This window comes from Chionomys nivalis, chromosome 24 (genome assembly GCF_950005125.1).
Source record: "Chionomys nivalis chromosome 24, mChiNiv1.1, whole genome shotgun sequence".
NCBI lineage: Eukaryota > Metazoa > Chordata > Mammalia > Rodentia > Cricetidae > Chionomys > Chionomys nivalis.
The window spans coordinates 4389467-4409589 of record NC_080109.1 but is presented as its reverse complement, the minus strand read 5'-3'; the positions used below and the strand labels follow the sequence as shown (position 1 = coordinate 4409589).

General features: G+C 39.6%; 1 protein-coding gene across 1 annotated transcript; it reads right to left on the bottom strand.

Annotated features, from left to right (window-relative positions):
- Positions 1-2637: 2637 nt before the first annotated feature.
- Tdo2 (tryptophan 2,3-dioxygenase) lies at positions 2638-18765 on the bottom strand. Its single transcript, XM_057757161.1, has 12 exons — positions 18727-18765; positions 18410-18515; positions 17611-17701; positions 14730-14800; positions 13527-13654; positions 12106-12292; positions 10379-10486; positions 7887-7998; positions 6721-6778; positions 5400-5479; positions 4471-4561; positions 2638-3072 (listed from the first exon to the last, which is right to left on the bottom strand). The coding sequence occupies exons 1-12, from the start codon at positions 18759-18761 to the stop codon at positions 2919-2921; spliced, it is 1221 nt and encodes a 406-aa protein (XP_057613144.1). The 5' UTR covers positions 18762-18765; the 3' UTR covers positions 2638-2918.
- Positions 18766-20123: the final 1358 nt, after the last annotated feature.

Here is a 20123-nt window from a genome sequence, read left to right as displayed (position 1 = left end):
GTTACCGCTCACGTATTCTGAATTTTGATAACATTTATAATAAAACTACCTATATTTGACATTGAATTTAAAAAAAGTTATTCTTAAATGTGTGGTTTATTGGTTATCATTATTTGTGAGTGCTAATAGATATTTATTATTATTGATAAGCTTTGCATTCACATTACCTTGGCTCCAAATCCATATATCCAGTGTGGTTTTGTTCCTAAGCACTTTTATCTCCACTCTGTCCAAGACTCCCCTCGCCATCCTCCCAAAGCCGCTCAGCACCCAGTGGTCCTTTCCCCTTTCCCATGTCCTTTTGTCAGCAGCACTGCTATTGTTCAACTACTCATAAAGTCAGGGGAATTCCAGGTCCCAATCAGGTCAACTCCACCTTAGAACCCATTCCTCTGTCTACCTATTTCCTTCCCCATTTCCCTGATCCTTTCTTGGAGGTAAATGTCTTATTGTCTCGCATCTCCACAATTCACTTATCCCCAGCCAGCCTCAGATAACTGAGACGGATGCGGCATAGATAATGAGGTTATTGTCCCACAATGCACACTGCTAGGGATGTACTTGAGTGTGCCCATGAAGTAAAGGCAGACAAGGGGTTTTTACTGCTAATATGAAGAAAGATCATTAAGCTGTTCTCTGGAATAACTGCCCTCAGCTACAGAGATCTACATCAAGCTTGACCAGATAGTCACCAGGCAACGTCTTCACAAAAGCTTTTCAGTTTTATTTTTGTCTTTGTATGAAGTTATGATGACCTTCGTTGAAACAATCTTTGTGTAGTTCCTGCCAAATATCATATACATATATGTACATATGTATGTATATATAATATCTCCCTTTTCCATGATTTACAGCTTTATTGCTTTTACTTTCTCTTTAGAGCCTGATATAAGTAACTCCATTGATTCTGACAACGTTTATTAGTAACTAAACTCAATGACCTTTAGCTCAGTGGCTCCCACACTATCATCCCCAGAGCAGAATCCAGATGGCTTTGAAAAATGCTACAGTATTGCACTTACTGCATTTTCCAAAATCTGTACCTGCGAAATGATGTTATCATTTTCCAAAATCTGTACCTGCGAAATGATGTTATCATTTTCCAAAATCTGTACCTCCAAAATGATGTTATCATTTTACTCTCGAGTTTTAAACCATTGGGAATCTCCTAATGTCTGTCAGATAGCTTGAAAATTATTTCAAATGAATGGAGAGGCCCGTCTCTTTCCATCCTCTGTAGGTGAGAGATGACCTATCTATCCGGGCTCATGGGTGCTCCAACCCCAGAGAACCCAAGGCCGAGCCAGTCTGTGCATTACTTAACACTTAGGAGTCATGCTGGAAGTAAGTCATCCACAGGTCCTGGAAGTGATTTCACAAGGTCCCTACGGCAAACGAAATCAAAGCGTGGCAGTAACTTTGAAATTCCACTGAGAGTTGCCATTAAAGTAGCTCCCCAGCACCCAAAGAAATGGCTAATGGGGCCCAGTGGAGAAACTGCCAGTACAAATTACTGTGATAATTGCATTAAGAATTACTGAAGCTTTAGGGGAAAAAAAAAGTTCTTGCAGTGATCTATAGCTTAGTCACCAAGAAATAAATATATAAAGAACCCAATCATTGAGTCTACTAGAGAAACGAACTTTGGTAGTTAGAACTTACTCCAGGACTCCCCGGCATTTGAGTCATAGACCAGCTATTTATGCGTTTTTTGATGAGAGGGAATGAAGCTTGCAGAAAACCTAGTCCCCATTTAGACAGAAACTGGTGTTTCCATCAGAGTGCACGTCAGCACATAGTTAGCACAGGACAAATTCGGCATTTCTTCTTCAGCTTATTAATGTCTGAGAGTTGCCTCTAGTCTCCATGGTATTTGCCTCTGAATTTTTGTTTAACTACCATTGTGCATAATGTAAACACATGCGTGAGTGTGCGCACGTGCACGTAGTACATACCCACAAGCTATCACACGTGAGTGCGCGTGCATACACACAAGCCATGTAGCCGGAAGCCGCCGTCATCTTCCTTTTTACATCCTTGAAATACTAATTCCAGGAACCTCACAGGTACCAATGCACTGTGTCTTTGTTAGGAAAGCGTGATTGCTGTTTGGTCAGTTGGCCTATTTAGTGAGTTGGAAAGAGCTCTCCTCCCTGGAGAACTGGTACTTATTTCTACAGTTCTTTGTGTTAGCACTAACCTGCCCCAGCTCGGGCGTTGGAGCAGGGGAAAACAGGCTTTGTATTCTCAAGGGCTACAGTGTAAGGTAGAAAGCGATCTATGACAGCTAATATTGACACAGAAGAGAGAAAAGCATCTTCAAAACGTTTCAGGAGGAGTGTATTCCAGAAGCTGAACCGGGTTCCTGTGGTGTATTTTTTAAGTGCCTTTGAGTTCTGGGGCTGGTGAAATAATAATCCTATAACATCCCTTAGGCCAAGCTTCAAAAAGATTTCTGGCACTGTTCAAGATCCCCAACAAAGCCATGTTTTATAAGCAATGCACAACCAAAACCTAAATAAATTATTTAAAGATTTATTTGAGTAAATTTTGTAGGGAATAACAGTATTTAATGCATATCTAATATAAAGTAAGTGTTCAATATGCTATATAAGGCATGACACAATGAGGTAGTAATTATTTAAAGTGGTTCTATTGAGTAAGTCTTAGGGTACATTGAGTTTTAGCAGGAATACATCATATGTATGATGATGCTACTGCTTTGATGAATTATTTCTTATCATAGTGCTTAATCTTGCATCACCACAATAAACAAAATTATAAGATTGTTTCCAAGATTGGGCCAGAACACCATGTCACTGAACTACATATATAAATATTACTCCAAACATGTATTCATAAAAACTTATAAAAGATGGACAAAGGAGACTGCAGTTTCCCCAGACGCTGAGAAGACTTTAATCCGAGTCATCACTGCTGAAGTAAGAGCTGTCACAGTACTCGGCTGTGTAGAGGAATTTGTGAATGATAGGATTCATCTTTGGTATCCAGTGTCGAGGAACCAGGTATGTTGAGAGGTTAAATAAATCGACAAACACCTTGTATCTGTCACTGGAAGCATACATGCAATGTTAGATTATTAATAGGAAAAAATGAAAACATTCTGCTTGATAGTTTTTCTAAAACATTTCCCATAAGTAATTAATAGTGAATCTTACATCTTACATGTCATAAATAACATATATAGGCTGGTTTGTAGGTAGCATTGGTACTAAAATTATGTAACTTTTCATCACATCCCAGATTAATGTTTATCAACAGTAATGTGTTTGATTCAGACCAGAGTGATGCAAATTAAACCTAGAGTCATTGTTGTGATAATGTTTTCACGTATTTAAGGTTGTGACATTATTTCTTATTTGTTGAAAGATTTATTTTTATTAATTTTTAAATAATATTTGTGTGTATGTGGTGTGTGTGTATGTGTGGGTGTGTATTGTGTGTGTAGTGTGTGTGAATGTGTGTGTAGTGTGTGTATGTGTGGGTGTGTATTGTGTGTGCAGTGTGTGTGAATGTATGTAGTGTGTGTGTATATGTGTGTAGGATGTGTGTTTGTATATGTATGGGGGGATTAAGTGCATAAAAGTGCAGGTACTGGTGAGGTCAGAGGCATCACTCTCCTGGACCTGAAATTACAGGCAGTTGTAAGCTGATTTACATGGATGTTGGGAATCAAATTCTTGATGAACAGCAAATATTTCTAATGACTGAGCCATTGTTTTAGGCCCCTTTTTCATTTTAAAGGGTTGGTCTGTAAAGTAATATACTTAAAATATGGATTTCATTGTTGCTCACTGGAAAATATTTCCTAACTGCAAAGTATCTGTCGTGTGACTCCTATGAAGGATTAATAAATTTAAATATCATCTTGGCTTCATTACACACATTTACAGAGTGGTTTTCATATGAAAATTTCTTTTCTGTGTGATAGCCAGCCATTTTAAATGATAGCTTTAAAATAGCAAAATCTGACAAAGTTTTATGATAGGAAGAAAACTTGCCTTTGAAGCCAACTAAATCTGATTGCAATCCTGATTCTGTCACTTGTCACATAAGGGGCCATGAATACAAAACTGAAGAGTCTAACTCTGGAATAAAAATCTACAAGACTTCCTCTGGCCAGAACTTTGTGAGGACTAAATGACATGATGCACTAGAAACATTCTCAGGTTAATTCTGACCATGTAGATGTGTCACCGTAAATACCTGTGGCTCCCTATGGTCTTAGGTGACTCCTGTGAAGGGTAGTTGGACCTCTGAGGGGTTATGACCCACAGACTGAGAAGGACTGCTCTATGAAATGAAGTTCTGTATCTGAGAATTTCATACCTTGAGTTTCCATAGGAATATTGGTATTTAACTAAATGTGCTGCTTTCAGTTAAGAGGTAAGTGTAACTTTTCCAACATGACATCCACAGACCTGTAAAATGCTGAGAGCCCCAACTTACCTCACAGTTGAGCGTAGGTACTGATAGCCTGAGGATCCCCCAGTGCCACCCTTGGTGCCCAGCATCCTGTGCACCATGCACACATGGTTATCTAGGCAAACACACAAATTTGTCACGTGAATATTGTTTTGCCATTAGCTCCGCAGTGTTCTAAAACCAAAGGGTTGGTAATGATTATTGCTTCAGTAAAGGTTGACACCTTATCACTTAGCCAGATGGAAAGGTCCAACACGGGCACCAGAGGAGACCATCAGGTTGCCTAGCAACCCTATGACCCAGGCTACATACAGCTTCACTTCATTCTTCATTGCTTTTAGCCTTAGACCACAAAAATGGGGAGGCAGGGCCATGTAATGGCTTTCATGAGTCCTTCCCATTTCTTTCTCTGTGGGATCCTACACCTCCAGGAAAAAAAAATTTAAAAACATGAAATTATGCACCAGAGGTCATTGTGTAAAGTTCTAGGGAGGGATGGGGAAACTGGGGTATGAGGGAGTCCTAAGGGGGGTTAGGAAAGAAAAAATGATGGCATGCTTTCTCTCATTTGGGTGTAATCTTAGTAGCACATTCATGAACATGGAAAGGTGACCATGTGCAGCGAAGAAGATACCAGATAGGTAGGGAATGGAAAGGGGAGGTTGGTGGCCGAGTGAATACAGGGGACAATGACATGTGAGTACGTAAATATGATGAAACCCGTTGTTTCAAACACCAACCAGAAAATTAACAAAAAGCTTAGGAAATAAAGTAAAGCAATAACTTTATTTTATTTTTAAAACTTTGGCATGGGATGGAGATATTCTATACTAAGCCTGACATAATTTCACTTTTCCTTTTTATTCTACAAGGAAATAAAACATTTTATTGATCCCTACAATGTGGTAAAGGCACAAAAGGAGGGTGAGGGGACCTGATGGAAGAGCACCTACATCTCCACTTGGTCATGAGCGTGTCTATATCCATCAGCGAGGTCAGCAACTGGAAAGGGACCTGGAACCGGGGCTCCTCCCTACAGGAAACAACAGTCGGAAGTCGTACTGATTAGGAGATGCAGGGCTCCAAGACAAGCCAGAGTAGCTGTGCGTGGGCCCTAGGCAACTTAATATTTAGGAGCTGTACTACCTTTGGATTGCCCTCTCCGTCTTTGTTTCCTTACCTCAAAACATGGGAGAAACACCAGTCAGTGCCCAGTATTAGAGTGAAATCTAGAAAGGTCCATGTAATATGTATGAAGTAACCAGCCAGAAGAATCCTGCCTACTACTATCTCACTGGAAGGGAGATGTGTTTATCTTAAATAGAATTCTAGCAACAATCAAATGCTTCCAAGCAGATACTAAGACATAAAAACAGATGATTTCTATAGCCCTTACTATGCTTGAATTTCTTTTATCTAAGTCATCAACATTCTTGACACATATTTTACTTAGGACATCCATTTATTGCAAGACGAGAAAGTGAAGTTAAAAGATTTTGTTTCTTCTGATTCGGAAGATACAGATCTGAGAGAATTGGCAAAATGAAAATTTGCAACTTAAAAAATATTCTTTAAACAGTCCCTTCAGGCTTATTTGGAAATGTCATCCTCACTGGCTGAACACATATTCATGGTCCCCATGGAAGCGAACACCCAGGGGACCCTGAAAACCTTTTAGACTGTAAAGGAAATTTTATATGAAACCATTGACCAAGCAGACAACCGGTTATGAGACATTCTCAATTGCCCACTTTTCATTTTAATCTTAATTGTATTTTCTTTATGTAGGGGCGGGCAATGGTGTGTGCACACCTTGGTTGGAGCAGCCAGGAGACAGTGGAGGTAGTCAGCTGTCTTTTTCCAGGTCAGTGGCAAGTGCCTTTACCCACTCACTCAGCTCACTGGCCTCAAATTTTCATTTGATCAAACAGACAAATCTCTGAAACTATTTTTTAATGAAATAATGATTTCATCATTGAACTTCTAAGAAAAGATCAGCTTTGGCCCTTGAGACCATTTAACGACTGACACACGATGCTTCCTATAATTAATAGCCAACATATATTTGGTTGTGTGCACATTGTGCACCAAGAGCCAACTGCATGTGTCCAGTCAGACTTGTCATTCACCGGAGTTGCTGTCTGTGCTTGCTTCTAAAGCTGAATTACTGTATTGAATTTTGATTGCACTCTATGGTCTTTATCTGTAGTATAACCTCCCAAACAACTCTTCAGTGTCACACCAGTTTCTTTTCTGTTTTATAAATTTTCTTACCTGTAAAAATAGATCATCAGTGCTCCCTGGAGTGCCCGGTATGACAGTCGTCGCTCACCTGTAAGACAATCAGCGAGTTCTCAGCATTCAAATCTCTCATTCTGGTGCTAGGGAAGGGGCACAAGGCCTTGCGTGCCCTAGATGTTACCACCGAGCTAGCATTCACAGCAAGTCTCAGCTCGACAGGTAATTTAAGGCAGTCATGTTCATTTGAATAACCATCTTAAATACTTAAATGTTTTAGGTGTTTTCAGAGAAAAAATAATGTTTAAGTTTTTGTTCCTTAGCTTGAACTTAGTAATTTATGGTTCTAAAAGCAGATTAATATATTACCTATATATTTAATATTATACATCTATATGTTATAGATACTCAAATATGTTTAGTGATATACTAGAACAGCATTATATAATATGTAACTCTTATGATACAGTATTTTCAGTTGAAGCAATACAGTGGTTCACTAATCAAAAGCTAAACAAGATTCACTTTATTCCCTTTTAGAAACTGTTTTGTTATTTGCTTGTTTGTATTGGGTGTGGTAGTTCATATCTATGCTCCTTGTACTCAAGAGCTGAGTAAGGATTAGGGATTTTAAGCCAACTTGGGCTTCATAATATGAGGGGGTGCAATGCTTATATAAGAATGTGGCTTGTAATCTAAAAAAAAAAAGAGAGAGAGAGAATGCTTCATCCCTCACTGCAAGAGCCAAATGTTAGCCTTGTCTCTCTGAGGGTTTATAGAGAGTGGAACCTAGCACCTGTTGGAGGCTGACCTCAAGTCAGTGTTACAGTCTGTTTTTATACAATAGAAATTATTATGTCTGTCTTGCTTGTTTCTAAAAACTTTGAGAACTTTACAATAAAACTTTCCCTTGACACCCTTACATGGAGCCCATAGTATGGAAATGTTTCCTAGTGTCTTGTAAGCATATCTAACCAGCAAACTTGTAAACGAAGGGCTGTCAGACACCTGTAGTTACCTACTTTCAAGTAGGAAAACAATTTTCATCAGATTTCCCCCAAGTCAGGCTCGATAGACAGGCCTACCAGTGCATTTTTTATTCCCGCTCATACACCCTTGAGGTGCAAGACTCTGAGAACAACGCATCTACCTTTGCTTAGGAGGTGCTTGTGGCGCCTCTTGTCTGAGAACAAAGCATCTACCTTTGCTTAGGAGGTGCTCATGGCGCTTCTCGTCAAACAAGCACAGGAGAACCTCTTTCTGTTTCCGGAACTCAGCCATCTGCTCCTCTTTCTCTTCTGATTCTTCCAAAGCCTGATGAGAAATACTACTTTAATCTTCCCAAGCAGAAAACAGACAACTCTTTTAGAATGCCTGCCTCCGGAGAAGCAGATTCTCAGCTTGTAGAGAGGGTGTACCTTGAGTATTTCTTTCCAGCGGGTATTTATCTGTACTGAAAACACTACAATGTGGAAGAGAATGTCCTCAAGAAGGAATCATCCATATACTTCCTGTTCTCTCATTTTACTTACGTTTAAATAATTTAATATTATCCAACACTCTTCATTAGTAGTCTTAGAAAATGTTACTTCTTAATCAAAAAGACTATAAATTCCATTTAAATTCTATATTGCCTCTTTTGGTCTAGAAGAACAGTTTCTTAAATATGGCTTACATTCTGTTTTCATTTAGCTGCTATCTTTTGATTGGCTAAAGCAGGTCTGCTTTATCTGCATGCCCTACAGTTCCACTTGCAATTGGTTAATTTGACTGTAATAGATCACTCAGCCAGATTACCCATCCTCGATCCATAAGAGCAAGCACCATGCGGAGGGGCCTGCATGTAATATTATTGCCATGATTATTCATTTACTAAATTCACAGGAAAGTGATGGATGTAAAATTGTGAGCAGAAATTGCATCACCTCACCTCAAACACATTATCTTGTAGGAATAAGATGCGATGCAATTAGTCACCCAAGCAGTGCATTGTGACCAGGGATAGCACTATACAGGAACAGAAGCATCACCACAGGCAGTGACAGCAGTCAGAAGGTTGGCAGGCATGGAAAGGTCTGCCTGGTAGCAAACATTGAAAGCTAAGAGCTCAGCTAGTGGGTCCTCCCCATTCGGTTTGACCAATTGATAGATGAAAAACCTTAGGGTCCTTATCATAGATGTTCATCTTTTCCCTGAAAACAAACTATACATGAGGGGTTTTAGGCAAGAGGGGGAGGTCATCAGGTTCCTGTTTTGGAAGGACAGCTAAGACTACAGCTCGGAGAATGAACTAAAAGGCCTGCAAGTAGAAGCGATGGCACTTCTTGTAGACCTTCACTTTCGTGGAAATCTGCACTCAAGTCATGGCGGTAGGAGGAAAATATGAGCAAGCTACTGGAAGATAAAAAGTTGGCAGTGTTCAGAGATCCCTCAAAAACAGTGCTGAGCAGCCCGGAGAGACAACTCAGTGGTTAAAAGCACTTGTCCTTTTAAACGATCCAAGGTTCAACTGCTATTGAAATGCTTTAAAACATGAATGTATCAAGGTAGATAGCCTTACTTTCTATTTTGCCTGCAAGAAAAGTTATGCAAAGCCGGGCGGTGGTGGCGCACGCCTTTAATCCCAGCACTTGGGAGGCAGAGGCAGGCGGATCTCTGGGAGTTCGAGACCAGCCTGGTCTACAAGAGCTAGTTCCAGGACAGGCTCCAAAGCCACAGAGAAACCCTGTCTCGAAAAACCAAAAAAAAAAAAAAAAGTTATGCAAGAAGTTAAATAATTGATTTACTGTCACAGAGGTCCACGGTGAGGATGAAAGTGGAGCCCATATCACAGGACGTCAAAGTCTGTGCTTTCAAAATCCCTGCTCAAAGTGGTAGAGCTGAATGACTAGAGAAGCTGAGTCCTGAAGACAGTGAGAGACCTCTACTCTGAGAGAACTTGGAAGCAATCTCGTTTAAAAAAAAAAAGAACAAACTGATATTGTCTGTGGCCAATGGAAAGGATCTAGCAGAAACATCCGCAAAAGTTACATGGTTGCCGGGCGGTGGTGGCACACGCCTTTAATCCCAGCACTCGGGAGGCAGAGGCAGGCGGATCTCTGGGATTTCGAGGCCAGCCCAGTCTACAAGAGCTAGTTCCGCATGGGCACCAAAGCTACAGAGAAACCCTGACTCGGAAAAACAAAACAAAACAAAAAGTTACATGGTTAAATATATTTGTTTAGTTTCTCTCTCCTATTGTGCCTTGATCACAATATCCAGTTTTCAAGAAGGATAAACATTGTATCCATACTAGTTGTTCACTACAGGTAAAAATCGTTCTTTATAATGTAGATCTTAGTTTGGCATCATGTTTATCCCTATAAGGAAAGCTAAAGCCAGTCTTTTTTTTTTTTTTTTTTTTTTTTTTTGATTTTTCGAGACAGGGTTTCTCTGTGGTTTTGGAGCCTATCCTGGAACTCCCTCTGTAGACCAGGCTGGCCTCGAACTCACAGAGATCCGCCTGCCTCTGCCTCCCGAGTGCTGGGATTAAAGGCGTACGCCACCACCGCCCGGCCAGTCATGTTTTATATAATTCAAGATGATGCCTTTATAAAAGACAGATTGTAAAGAAAATTATGAAAATAACGGGCAATTCATGAGATAAATTTCTAATTCTTTTCACAATAAGTTTATGGCATGGATTCATAATTACCTGTATCCTTAGGAATTCTTCTTCTAGGCCTTTCAGGATGTTTTCTTCAAACTTTCCCCAGAAATTAAATCCATCTGGCTCTAATCCAGGTGTTCTCTCCAGCCATGCCTTAAGCAAACAATTGTTTAGATGAGTACCTGGTAAGCATAAACGTTTAATATCTTCATAATTTCAAGATAGTTATAAAACTTGGTGCAGTAGCTACTGAGTACAGAAGAGTGCATTAAATCCCCTAGGGATGTCCACAGGGCTGTGAGCCTCTCTATGTGGGTGCTGGGGAACAAACTGCTGTTCTTTTTTTCCCTACTGTTTAAGGAATTTTTATTAAAGCAAGAATTTTATAATCCAAACTACCTTTTCTAGTTATCAGTTCTTCTACTTAAAACAGAACTGACATCCCAAGCTATTCCATGATAAAGAATTACAAAATTAAAGAAAGGAATGCTTTAAATTTTCATACTTTGCTGAAAATTCTTTTCCCAGCGTCTATAAAACATTAATTTGTTTTTATATTTTACTATTTTTTGTTTTTTTTTGTTTTAAATCAAGCAATCTAGGACTAGGACTAGATTGCTAAACCTGGCATTTGCTCGGTACATAAGGTTCAAAGTTTCCTTTCCTTTTTTGTATTTATTTTATATTTTGCAATGTTTTTTCATAATATTTAAATTTTTCAATCTTTAGGTATTTTTTCTTCGATGAAGCAATCACTGGCATGCTGCTGGAGATTGATAACTCAGAATTACTTCACATGCTTGAGTCTCTAGAGTCTCTCCACTCAAAGGCTGATGAAGCTATAGCTGTACTCCAAGCCCACCAAGCAAAAGAGGCTGCCCAGAGTGCAGTCAACAGTGCCACTAGTGTTACAACTGTTTGAACTGATCCGGGGCCACGGAAACAAACTGCCGCTCTTTGGAAGAGCGATATTTGCTCTTGACCACTGAGCCAACTCTGCAGCCCGTCCTGCAGTCATTCAAAGATTGCAGATGACCTCATGGTCTAGAAATCAATCTGGCTGTAGAAACACCTATCGTTTCCCTACTGGTCCTGCATTTAGTCTTGAGATGAGCTTTTTATTTGCTTCACCCGGTCTTAAGTTTTCCAACAACGTGTAGGCAATAGTAAGCTATTTGCCTGTATTTTCAACGCCCTGGAGCTTAAGGGCAGAATGTAATTCACTAGATAAAAATATTAATTTGCAAAGAGAAAAGCCTAATGACAAAAACCAAGTCAAACCTTGCATCATTAAAAATTCCATTAATCATTCCATGAACACTATTTGTAAATTCTCATGGAATCTAAATAAGAATTTTCATGACAAGAACATTCTTAGTAATTTAATTAGTAAAAATTCTCAGCATAATTTTTAATTATTCTATATTTCAAAGAAACAAATTGATTAAATAAATAAATCTAGGCAAAAAAATCAACTAATTGCATATTGCTCAGTAGGAATATTTGATGGGATGATTTAATGAGATGATGAAATTCTTGGATATTAACATACAATTACAAAAATCTTGAAATTCTCGATAAGATTTTTAATATTTTAAATATTTTAACATTTTAAATATTTTAGAAAGCTTAATTACAAGTTTAGCAGGGTTTTTCTCTGTTTATCATGAATGTAGCCTTATTTTGATAAGAGTGTTTGAATTCTGATGCAGCAGACCCGAAGTTAGCAAGAGGTTGGAGTTGTATGTGGAAGGCTGAGCAGGGGCTCCTACCTCCACCAGCTGCAGCAGCGTCTGCTCCTGCTCTGATTTCAACAGCAGCTCATTGGCCTCGCCTCCGAAGTTATCGCGGTAATGTCTCCTGTTGTAAGGGACTCTTAAGCTCTGAAGAACGCCTATCTTATTCTCTAGCAGTCGGAACTGTAAACTCTGGAAGCCCGATGCTGGAGATAGGTACTCTCTGAGAATAAACGGGAGGGGGGGAGAGCAAGGGAGAGATGAGATTGTATACCCCTCTAAAAAAGAGGATATAGCTCAGAATAGCTATCAGGAGCACAAAGCTGCCTGGAATTTACCTAAAAAGCCTCTTACTTGAATAAAAAACGAAGTACATAAGCATTATTGTCACTTTGGACTACTTTGAAGTTGGTTTCCATAGTTGCGAAATATATATTTAAAAACATGAAATGCATATTTTAATATATATTAATTTATAGACATTGTAAATTAAACACATTTCCAGGATATATTGAATAAATATGCACATATATAATAGTGTACATTGTGTCATACTTTTCTAAGAAAAATGACAGGTGGACATCAGGAAGTTGTGTTTTCCACAGTGGCAAAAGATTGTATACAAATATTATTTAACCACTCCCTCCTACCAGTGCTAATGATGGATATGATCATCCATCTTCCTCTCTGGATGAGCATCAGTGAGAGAAAGCAAGTACAAACAAGATGCTGCCTAATGCAGACAAAGATTTTCTAAAACGTGATTAAGCCATCAAAACTCTTCCCCTTCCCTAAGGGATGCTGAGAGTTTAGTTTCTTAAATGCTACCACAAATGATCCGACTTCTTTTTCTTCCTCTCTCTCTCTCTCTCTCTCTCTCTCTCTCTCTCTCTCTCTCTCTGTGTGTGTGTGTCTTTGAAACTTGTTTGGAACATTGCCTATTACACCATATGATGGACTTGTAAATTTCTTGAGAAAATTTCTCCTCTAATTTTAGAAAAAAAATTCTTACATATGTGCATTTTAAAGACGTAAATTCACATTCAGATGCAGATATGAATACGCACACATGTACAGATGGATGTGTGTGTTCGGAAGGTCAGAGCTAAAACTGAGAGTATATAATGAATACTGACATTTTGGTTGACATATTTATTTATACATCACTACTATTTATTGCATTTTCATATTGTGAGCTATTTAAGCCACTTCGTGTCTACTATTCTTTATGGAGAAAAACAAGTCACATGATAAGCTGAAACTAGTTGATTGTCTACTTTTATATCAAAAACGAGACACGGAGTGTTTTTAACCTCTTCTCTAATATTTTGTGATCAGAATCATCAGTGTCCTTCAAGTGCTAATGAAACAGGCCTCTCCTTTATGCCACATGTCCTCCTTTTGCAGAACCGGGATGAGAGTGCATCCCATTGGTTTCTCAACTGGGAAGTGCACACCTGAAGTCGTTGAAGTCCAAGGCCGTCATGGTTTCCAGCACAGAGAACTGTTGCACCAGGAGCTTGAAGATAACCACCACGCGGTGCATCCGGGTCATCACCTTGAGCATGTTCCTCTCATCCCTGACCTGGTGCAGAAGGAAGAAACCCCCAGTCAGCAGTGGGATTGTGGGAAGCTACAGGATACATTGTGAATGGCAATGCATTGCTAGCAGATTTCTATAAATATTAACAGAGACAGCTGGAACTAAGGTTTACCCTAAGTATTTGTGAAGATAATACAATTCTGAGGGGCAAGAGATGTCTACAAGTTGGAATTTTTATCTACTCTTATCACAGAGGCAAGCTAGAAGCTATCCAGGAGAATGACTCTAATTTCAAAGCATGTTTCTGCTTTCATTTTATTGCAGAGAAGAAAGTTCAACATACCAGAGGGACTTCTAGGAAAGGATTCAGTAAATGGCTAACTCTAATCTATTCTTCATTGAATGCCTAAGTTGCTACTGACAAGCCATGGTGTTGTAGTTACATGAAAGGGTAGAAGGAGAGAGGGGGAGAAGAGAGAGAGGGAGAGAAGAGAGAGAGGGAGAGAAGAGAGGAGGAGAGGAGAGAGGAGGAGAGGAGAGAGGAGGAGAGGAGAGAGGAGGAGAGGAGAGAGGAGGAGAGGAGAGAGGAGGAGAGGAGAGAGGAGGAGAGGAGAGAGGAGGAGAGGAGAGAGAATGAGAGAATTAACTGGAGCTCATGGAGCAAAGGCTCAGAGAGGGAACCTATTACAGTGTCTGAATAGGAGACAGGTGGGTGCAGCTGCTCTTCTAGCTGCTGGGTGTTGTGTCTTCTCTCATCTTTTGTCTTACGACCCTTTCCCCCCTCTTCTCTTCCTCTTCCCACTCTTTCTTTTCCATTTCCCTCATCTAGCCTATCTTGTCATAGGTAAAGTTAAGTAGAAGTAAAATTCTGCTACCTCCAATAGGATCGTTACGAGTTAGCCTGACAATCTACTCTACTAAAAAATCTTAAGGGAGCAGTGAATCATTTGAAAACACTTTCGAGACTTGAAATATGAGGAAATAGCTTCCCAGAAAGAATCTCCAAATACTTGCTAGGGATTTCGGTATTTCACTAAATGAGATAAAATGCCCACTTCACACTTTCTACATGCTTATAAAAGGCACACAGATGCAGTTTAATGACACTGAAACTTACATGACCGTTTTGAAAAATCTCACGAACAGAATCGAGTTCCCAGAGGATTTGTTTAAACCAGAGTTCATAAGCTGTAATTTTTTTAAAAAGTCAGTTAGAAAGTTACAGGTGACTCTGACTATAATTAGATGACAGGTACACCCATGCAACTTTAAAATTAACAAAATGCACGTACTGGCTTTGTGGGAGCCTAGGCAGTTTGGATGTTCACCTTACTAGACCTGGATGGAGCTGGGTGGTCCTTGGACTTCCCACAGGGCAGGGAACCCGGATTACTCTTAGGGATGATGAAGGAGGGGGACTTGGTGGGGGAGGGAAATGGGAGGTGGTGGCAGGGAGAAGGCAGAAATCTTTAATAAATAAATTAAAAAAATAGATTTCCCATAAAAAAATAAAATAAAATTAACAAAATGATCATGGACCCATTTCTATGCTAGAAGAAACAGTTAATTTTAATCATCTCTATTTCTTAATTTTCTAATATACTGGATATTTTCTTTTATTCTCTATTTCATTTTTCATTATTGTTGTGGAGGCTCCTCCCAACAGAATATGTGTTTAGTTAGGTCTTTTATGATAGTACACACAACCCATTCTCACTGTCTGCATGGAAGCCTGGTCCTCTGCTTTGGCCCTCCACTGAGAAATTAGCAATCACAAGCTTAAATGAAGGACTATACAGCCTTATATTTGTAAATCTAGGTTTTGTTGTTGTTTGCTTGGGGGCTCTTGGGTTTTGGCTGTTCACTATTTGCACCTTTCTAGGGACTTGTGGGCTCAAGACAGATGAGACAGCAGATAGCTGACTAATCAAACAGCAACAGGGAGGCCCCAGGCTCATCACACTGCAAACTGAGAGGCCCCTAGTCTAAGGGCATCAGTCTCAGGCAGCACATCCTCTCTGAGAGTTCCCAACTTCTGTTCTAGATCACTTAAGCCTGAACTCTGCCAAAACATCTGTTGAGGACGGTCAGAGGGTTGGTCTGTGAGAGCTTGCCTTTCCCTCCCATGGGAGTCACCAAATAATACAACTAGTAATCAACATTCCTGCTGCCTAGCCCAGTAGAAGATGTGTAGTTAGAACCTAAAACATTTGGTTACTAAAAACATCGTTTGGGATGGAGACCTTTCCTTAATGTCAGCCTGTCAATACATTCATGCAGTGATCGGTTATCTTCCTTTAAATGGGAGCTTGTGCTTCAGACTCCCAATATTTATAGTAAGAACATGACAGGCATGGAAGACAGTCTTGTGTTTCCAGATTGTTTTGGGCAAGCAAAGTAATTCTTTCCCATTAGCTGTCCTTCTCATAGCATATCAACCCCGCAGCAGAAGGATTTCCATCATGGTCATCTATGTTTTCCTTCAGTAACCAGCACAATGCTTGTGGAATTTCCTTAAGGAATAAGTGAACTAAGTCAACAGTGTACTAATTAGATTAGTTAACTAGACAGGTTAACAATCTGGTGACCCTGCTATATCACTGTGATACCATTCTATGGATAAAGGCTATGTTGTGATATATCATTTTTAAATAATGCTTAAGATTTGTCAAAATCAAATGTTTATATTTAGATAATGAGGAAATAAAATGTTTGCTGATCATTTTCTATGTCCCTTCCCGGGTTCTTCCCAGGTTTAACCTCGTGTGGGTTGTCCTGTGGCACTGCCAGCAAGCTGTAACTAAAGTGTGGACACTAACGAATTACAATGTCCACCTTCTATTACAAGCTGACTATGCTGTGTATGACTTCATCTCCTCATCATGGAGACAAGTAGGAACACAAAATAATTGTCTTCGTTCGATTATGGAGGTCTGAAATCTAGGCAATCTAAGACTGTGTCATTAATATCAGTAAAGATGAGATTCAAAATTATCATTAAATTTCATTCATGCTGACTAGCCAGGGTTCCTCTTACTGATTTTACCTTAGTATGAGCCACCAATAAGAATGTAAGGAAAAATTAAACAAATACAAAACAAACATAACACAATGAGCCAACTCTTTCTGTCATTAATTTCTTCATTAAAAAGTTTCTGATATTAACTACCCAGGGAATTAAGAAACCATTTGAATAAAGGACAAGAACTCGTTGAAAGGGCAAAGTCTATGAGTGTGTAGACCAGAGCAAAGCTCCTGGACAGACACACAATGCAACACATAATTGACTACCACACAGCAAGCATTCTTAATATTTGGGGTCATGGGCCTATTATACACATTAGTGGAAATGGACATGTAACCTCAGTGTGCAAGGCTCTTCTGAAGATACAGATTGATGATCTGAGTACTACTATCCAGAAATTAGAGTTCTGAAATATATTACCAAATATAAAAATTATGTGGTTTTGTTTAATGCTGCATTTTTTATAAAATTATATGTATTTGTAGAAGCAGAGAAGGTGTGGGGGCAAAGGGGAGGTAGGGTGAAGGAATGGGAGGAGAGGAAGAAGGAAACTTCAGTTGGGATGTAAAATAAATAAAATTAATAAAAGTTTTAAAAAATATCAAGGCAAAAAATATAAAATTAAATCAAATTAAATCTGTAGTAAATTAAAAGGACTTACCTTCTGGAAAGGGTTTTTAATGCTCCGTAAAAGCAAAATATAATAGCCTCTTAGCTTGTAAATCCTTTGTGAAATTTCAAGAGCCAAAAAGTCTCTCCCAAATTCAGAACAGGAATCCCATGCAATCTAACTGATGGGGTAGGACCATGAAGATGACTGAAGGATGCTCAGAGGCCCCTGTGAAATTTTCTATGATGTGGAAATTGCTCAGGTGTGTCTAGTCTTCTAATGTCTTACAGATGAAGTGGTTGTCCCCTATGTGAGACAAACCATCACAGCAGTAGCTCTCTGTCCCCATCCCTTGCGGCTTACCTTGGTGGGTTATGATAAAAAGGTGTTCATCATGGATTTTATTTCCTTTTATTTCACTTTGAAGTTCTTGTGCATCCAAAATTTTTTCCAACTTTAAAGAAAAATGGGAAGATGAATTTTGAGATTTCAGATCTGGAGTTTTAGAAAGACACATTAATAAAGAGCAGATTGCCACGCTGGTTGTCAAACGCCACCGTTCTGAAGTGAGTGCGGTGCGGTGAGAGTTGACCCGGTAATGTGGCCAGCTGCAAGTCTACAACCCTCTCCTCTCCTCCCTCCAAGAGGCTCCTGGAAGACATTATGTTCCTTATCAATCATGCTTACAAAGTCATCAAAAGAGGCAACCAGGACTCTAACCATTTTTCTTCTTAAATTTTTAAACTGAACACCAACCATGATGACCTCTGAATTCCTCGCTGGAAGCTCTCCTTTTTTTACTTGTGATTTCAAGAAAGTTCTGTGTACCTTCAATGTTTCTACTTTGTGATGAGTAATTCGAAGACTTTACAGTCGTCTGGGATTCTGACCACATCTCTGCATACATGGTGAGCAATTCCCGTCTACCCTCTGCACTGTGCTTTGTCTGTCACAACCTTCTGCCTAGACATAGTACTTTCAGCTCTTACTGTGCCTTTTCTAGGGAGGCAACACTTCCCCCTTAATTTGCTGCAGCAGCTTTGAAAAGGCATAAGTTGTGAGTAGTTGAGTCTTAAGGTTCAGAAAACTATTGATGGTTGAGGAAAGACAGGTAAGGAAAGGCACGAAGCTGACGTTGGTGGCTAGAGTCCTTGCCACCTACCTGCAGGTAACTCCCGTAGATAAGCCCGCCTCTGCTGGCTCTGTTTACGCCATTTTGAGCTTTGTCTTCTTCACTGTCTTCTATAGATAAATTTTTCAAAGAATATCTGCAGTTGGAGCAAACGACACAAAAGAGGAGCTTGGAAAACATAGTGACCACAATATAAGCCATTATGATTCTATTACTATTTTCCTGTGGTTTATTAATAAGTGAAGATAATAAGAAATAAGTACGGCAATCTATAAGTCTAGAAATTTTATTGCTTACAAGCTAGGTTTGGGGAGGCCCCCTTCATTGGAACAGAGATAAACACTTACCCCACACTGTTTCCTAAAAACGGGCACCCACTCATGATACTGAGGTGTCTTAGGAGCGCACAGGTTTGCTAGGCCAGTGACAGTATCTACCTTCCCAGATATCTTCGTGCTGCCTTTTATGTGTCCCGATTACTAGCCCCAGCCAATCAGCACTCATCCAACACTCTTAGCCAGGCAATCCTTTTAACTAGCTCAGAGCTGAACATCTAACTTGAGGGTGGACCGTGTTGGCCATAGCTTGTTTGCTGGAAGAGTGAGCCAAATCAAACCCTCTGACTCGCCAAGTTGTGCTTTTATATTCAACACACAAGACATCAAATAAATCAATAGAGGACAAGCTCATAGACATTTGCATTTAACTACTTAATTCCAATAAAGCTTTTCTCTTAGGGTAGGGATCCATAAAGACAACGAGATTATAAGCAAGTTTACTCTCTCCAAGTAGGAATTTCTTATATTCTCGGAGGAACAAGAACTGAAATGTTCCTGGAGAAAGAAGTCACTGAATGGGGCTGGTTCTGCTGAGAGCCACACCCAGTCTACGCTAGAGAGATGGCTCAGAGATTAAGAGCACTGGCTGCTCTTCCAGAGGTCCTGAGTTCAATTCCCAGCAACTACATGGTGGCTCATAACCATCTATAATGAGATATGATACCCTCTTCTGGCCTGCAGACATATGTGCGCCCGAACACTGTATATTCCCATATAAATCTTAAAATTTCTCTGTCTCTCCCTCCCTCCTTCCTCAATGCCTCCCCTTCATTCACTTTTCAGTGCTAGGGATGGAACCAAGTGCCCCGTGTGTGCTAGGCAAGCTCTCTATCCTGAGCTATATCTCAGCTCCTATATTGGAAAGTTTACACAGCTCTTGAGAAAAAATACTCTAACTCAAAGTAGAAGACCTAGTGATAAAATTCAGGTATTGTGACAGATCCAAGGACTATGTGGATGAAAGCAATGATCTCTGGTTAATCTTCCAAACTCAAATTCCAAGTGCATTGATTACTGAGTAAATTTGCTAGAGGGGAAACTGAGGTTCATACTTCGAAGATTCAAATTTTAATGAATTATCAGTATGAAAGATCCCAGGTACCATCTGTTGGGAATCCTGGAGACAAAATATTCTTCCATCCTGGTGTACAGTAACAGAATGTCAAGAATGTGAAACAGAAAATTTTTTCTTTTTGTTGAAAATAGACATTTCCCCTCACATAATGTATCTTGATTATAGTTTCCCGCCCCTCTACTCCCTCAAGTTACCTCCTACCTCCCCCTGTCATCCGAATTCACTCCTTTCTGTCTTTCATTAGAAAGCAGTTTTCTAATGGATAACAATAAAATATAATATAGTAAGAAAATAAAAACTGACATGTTGGAATTGAACAAAATAAACAGAA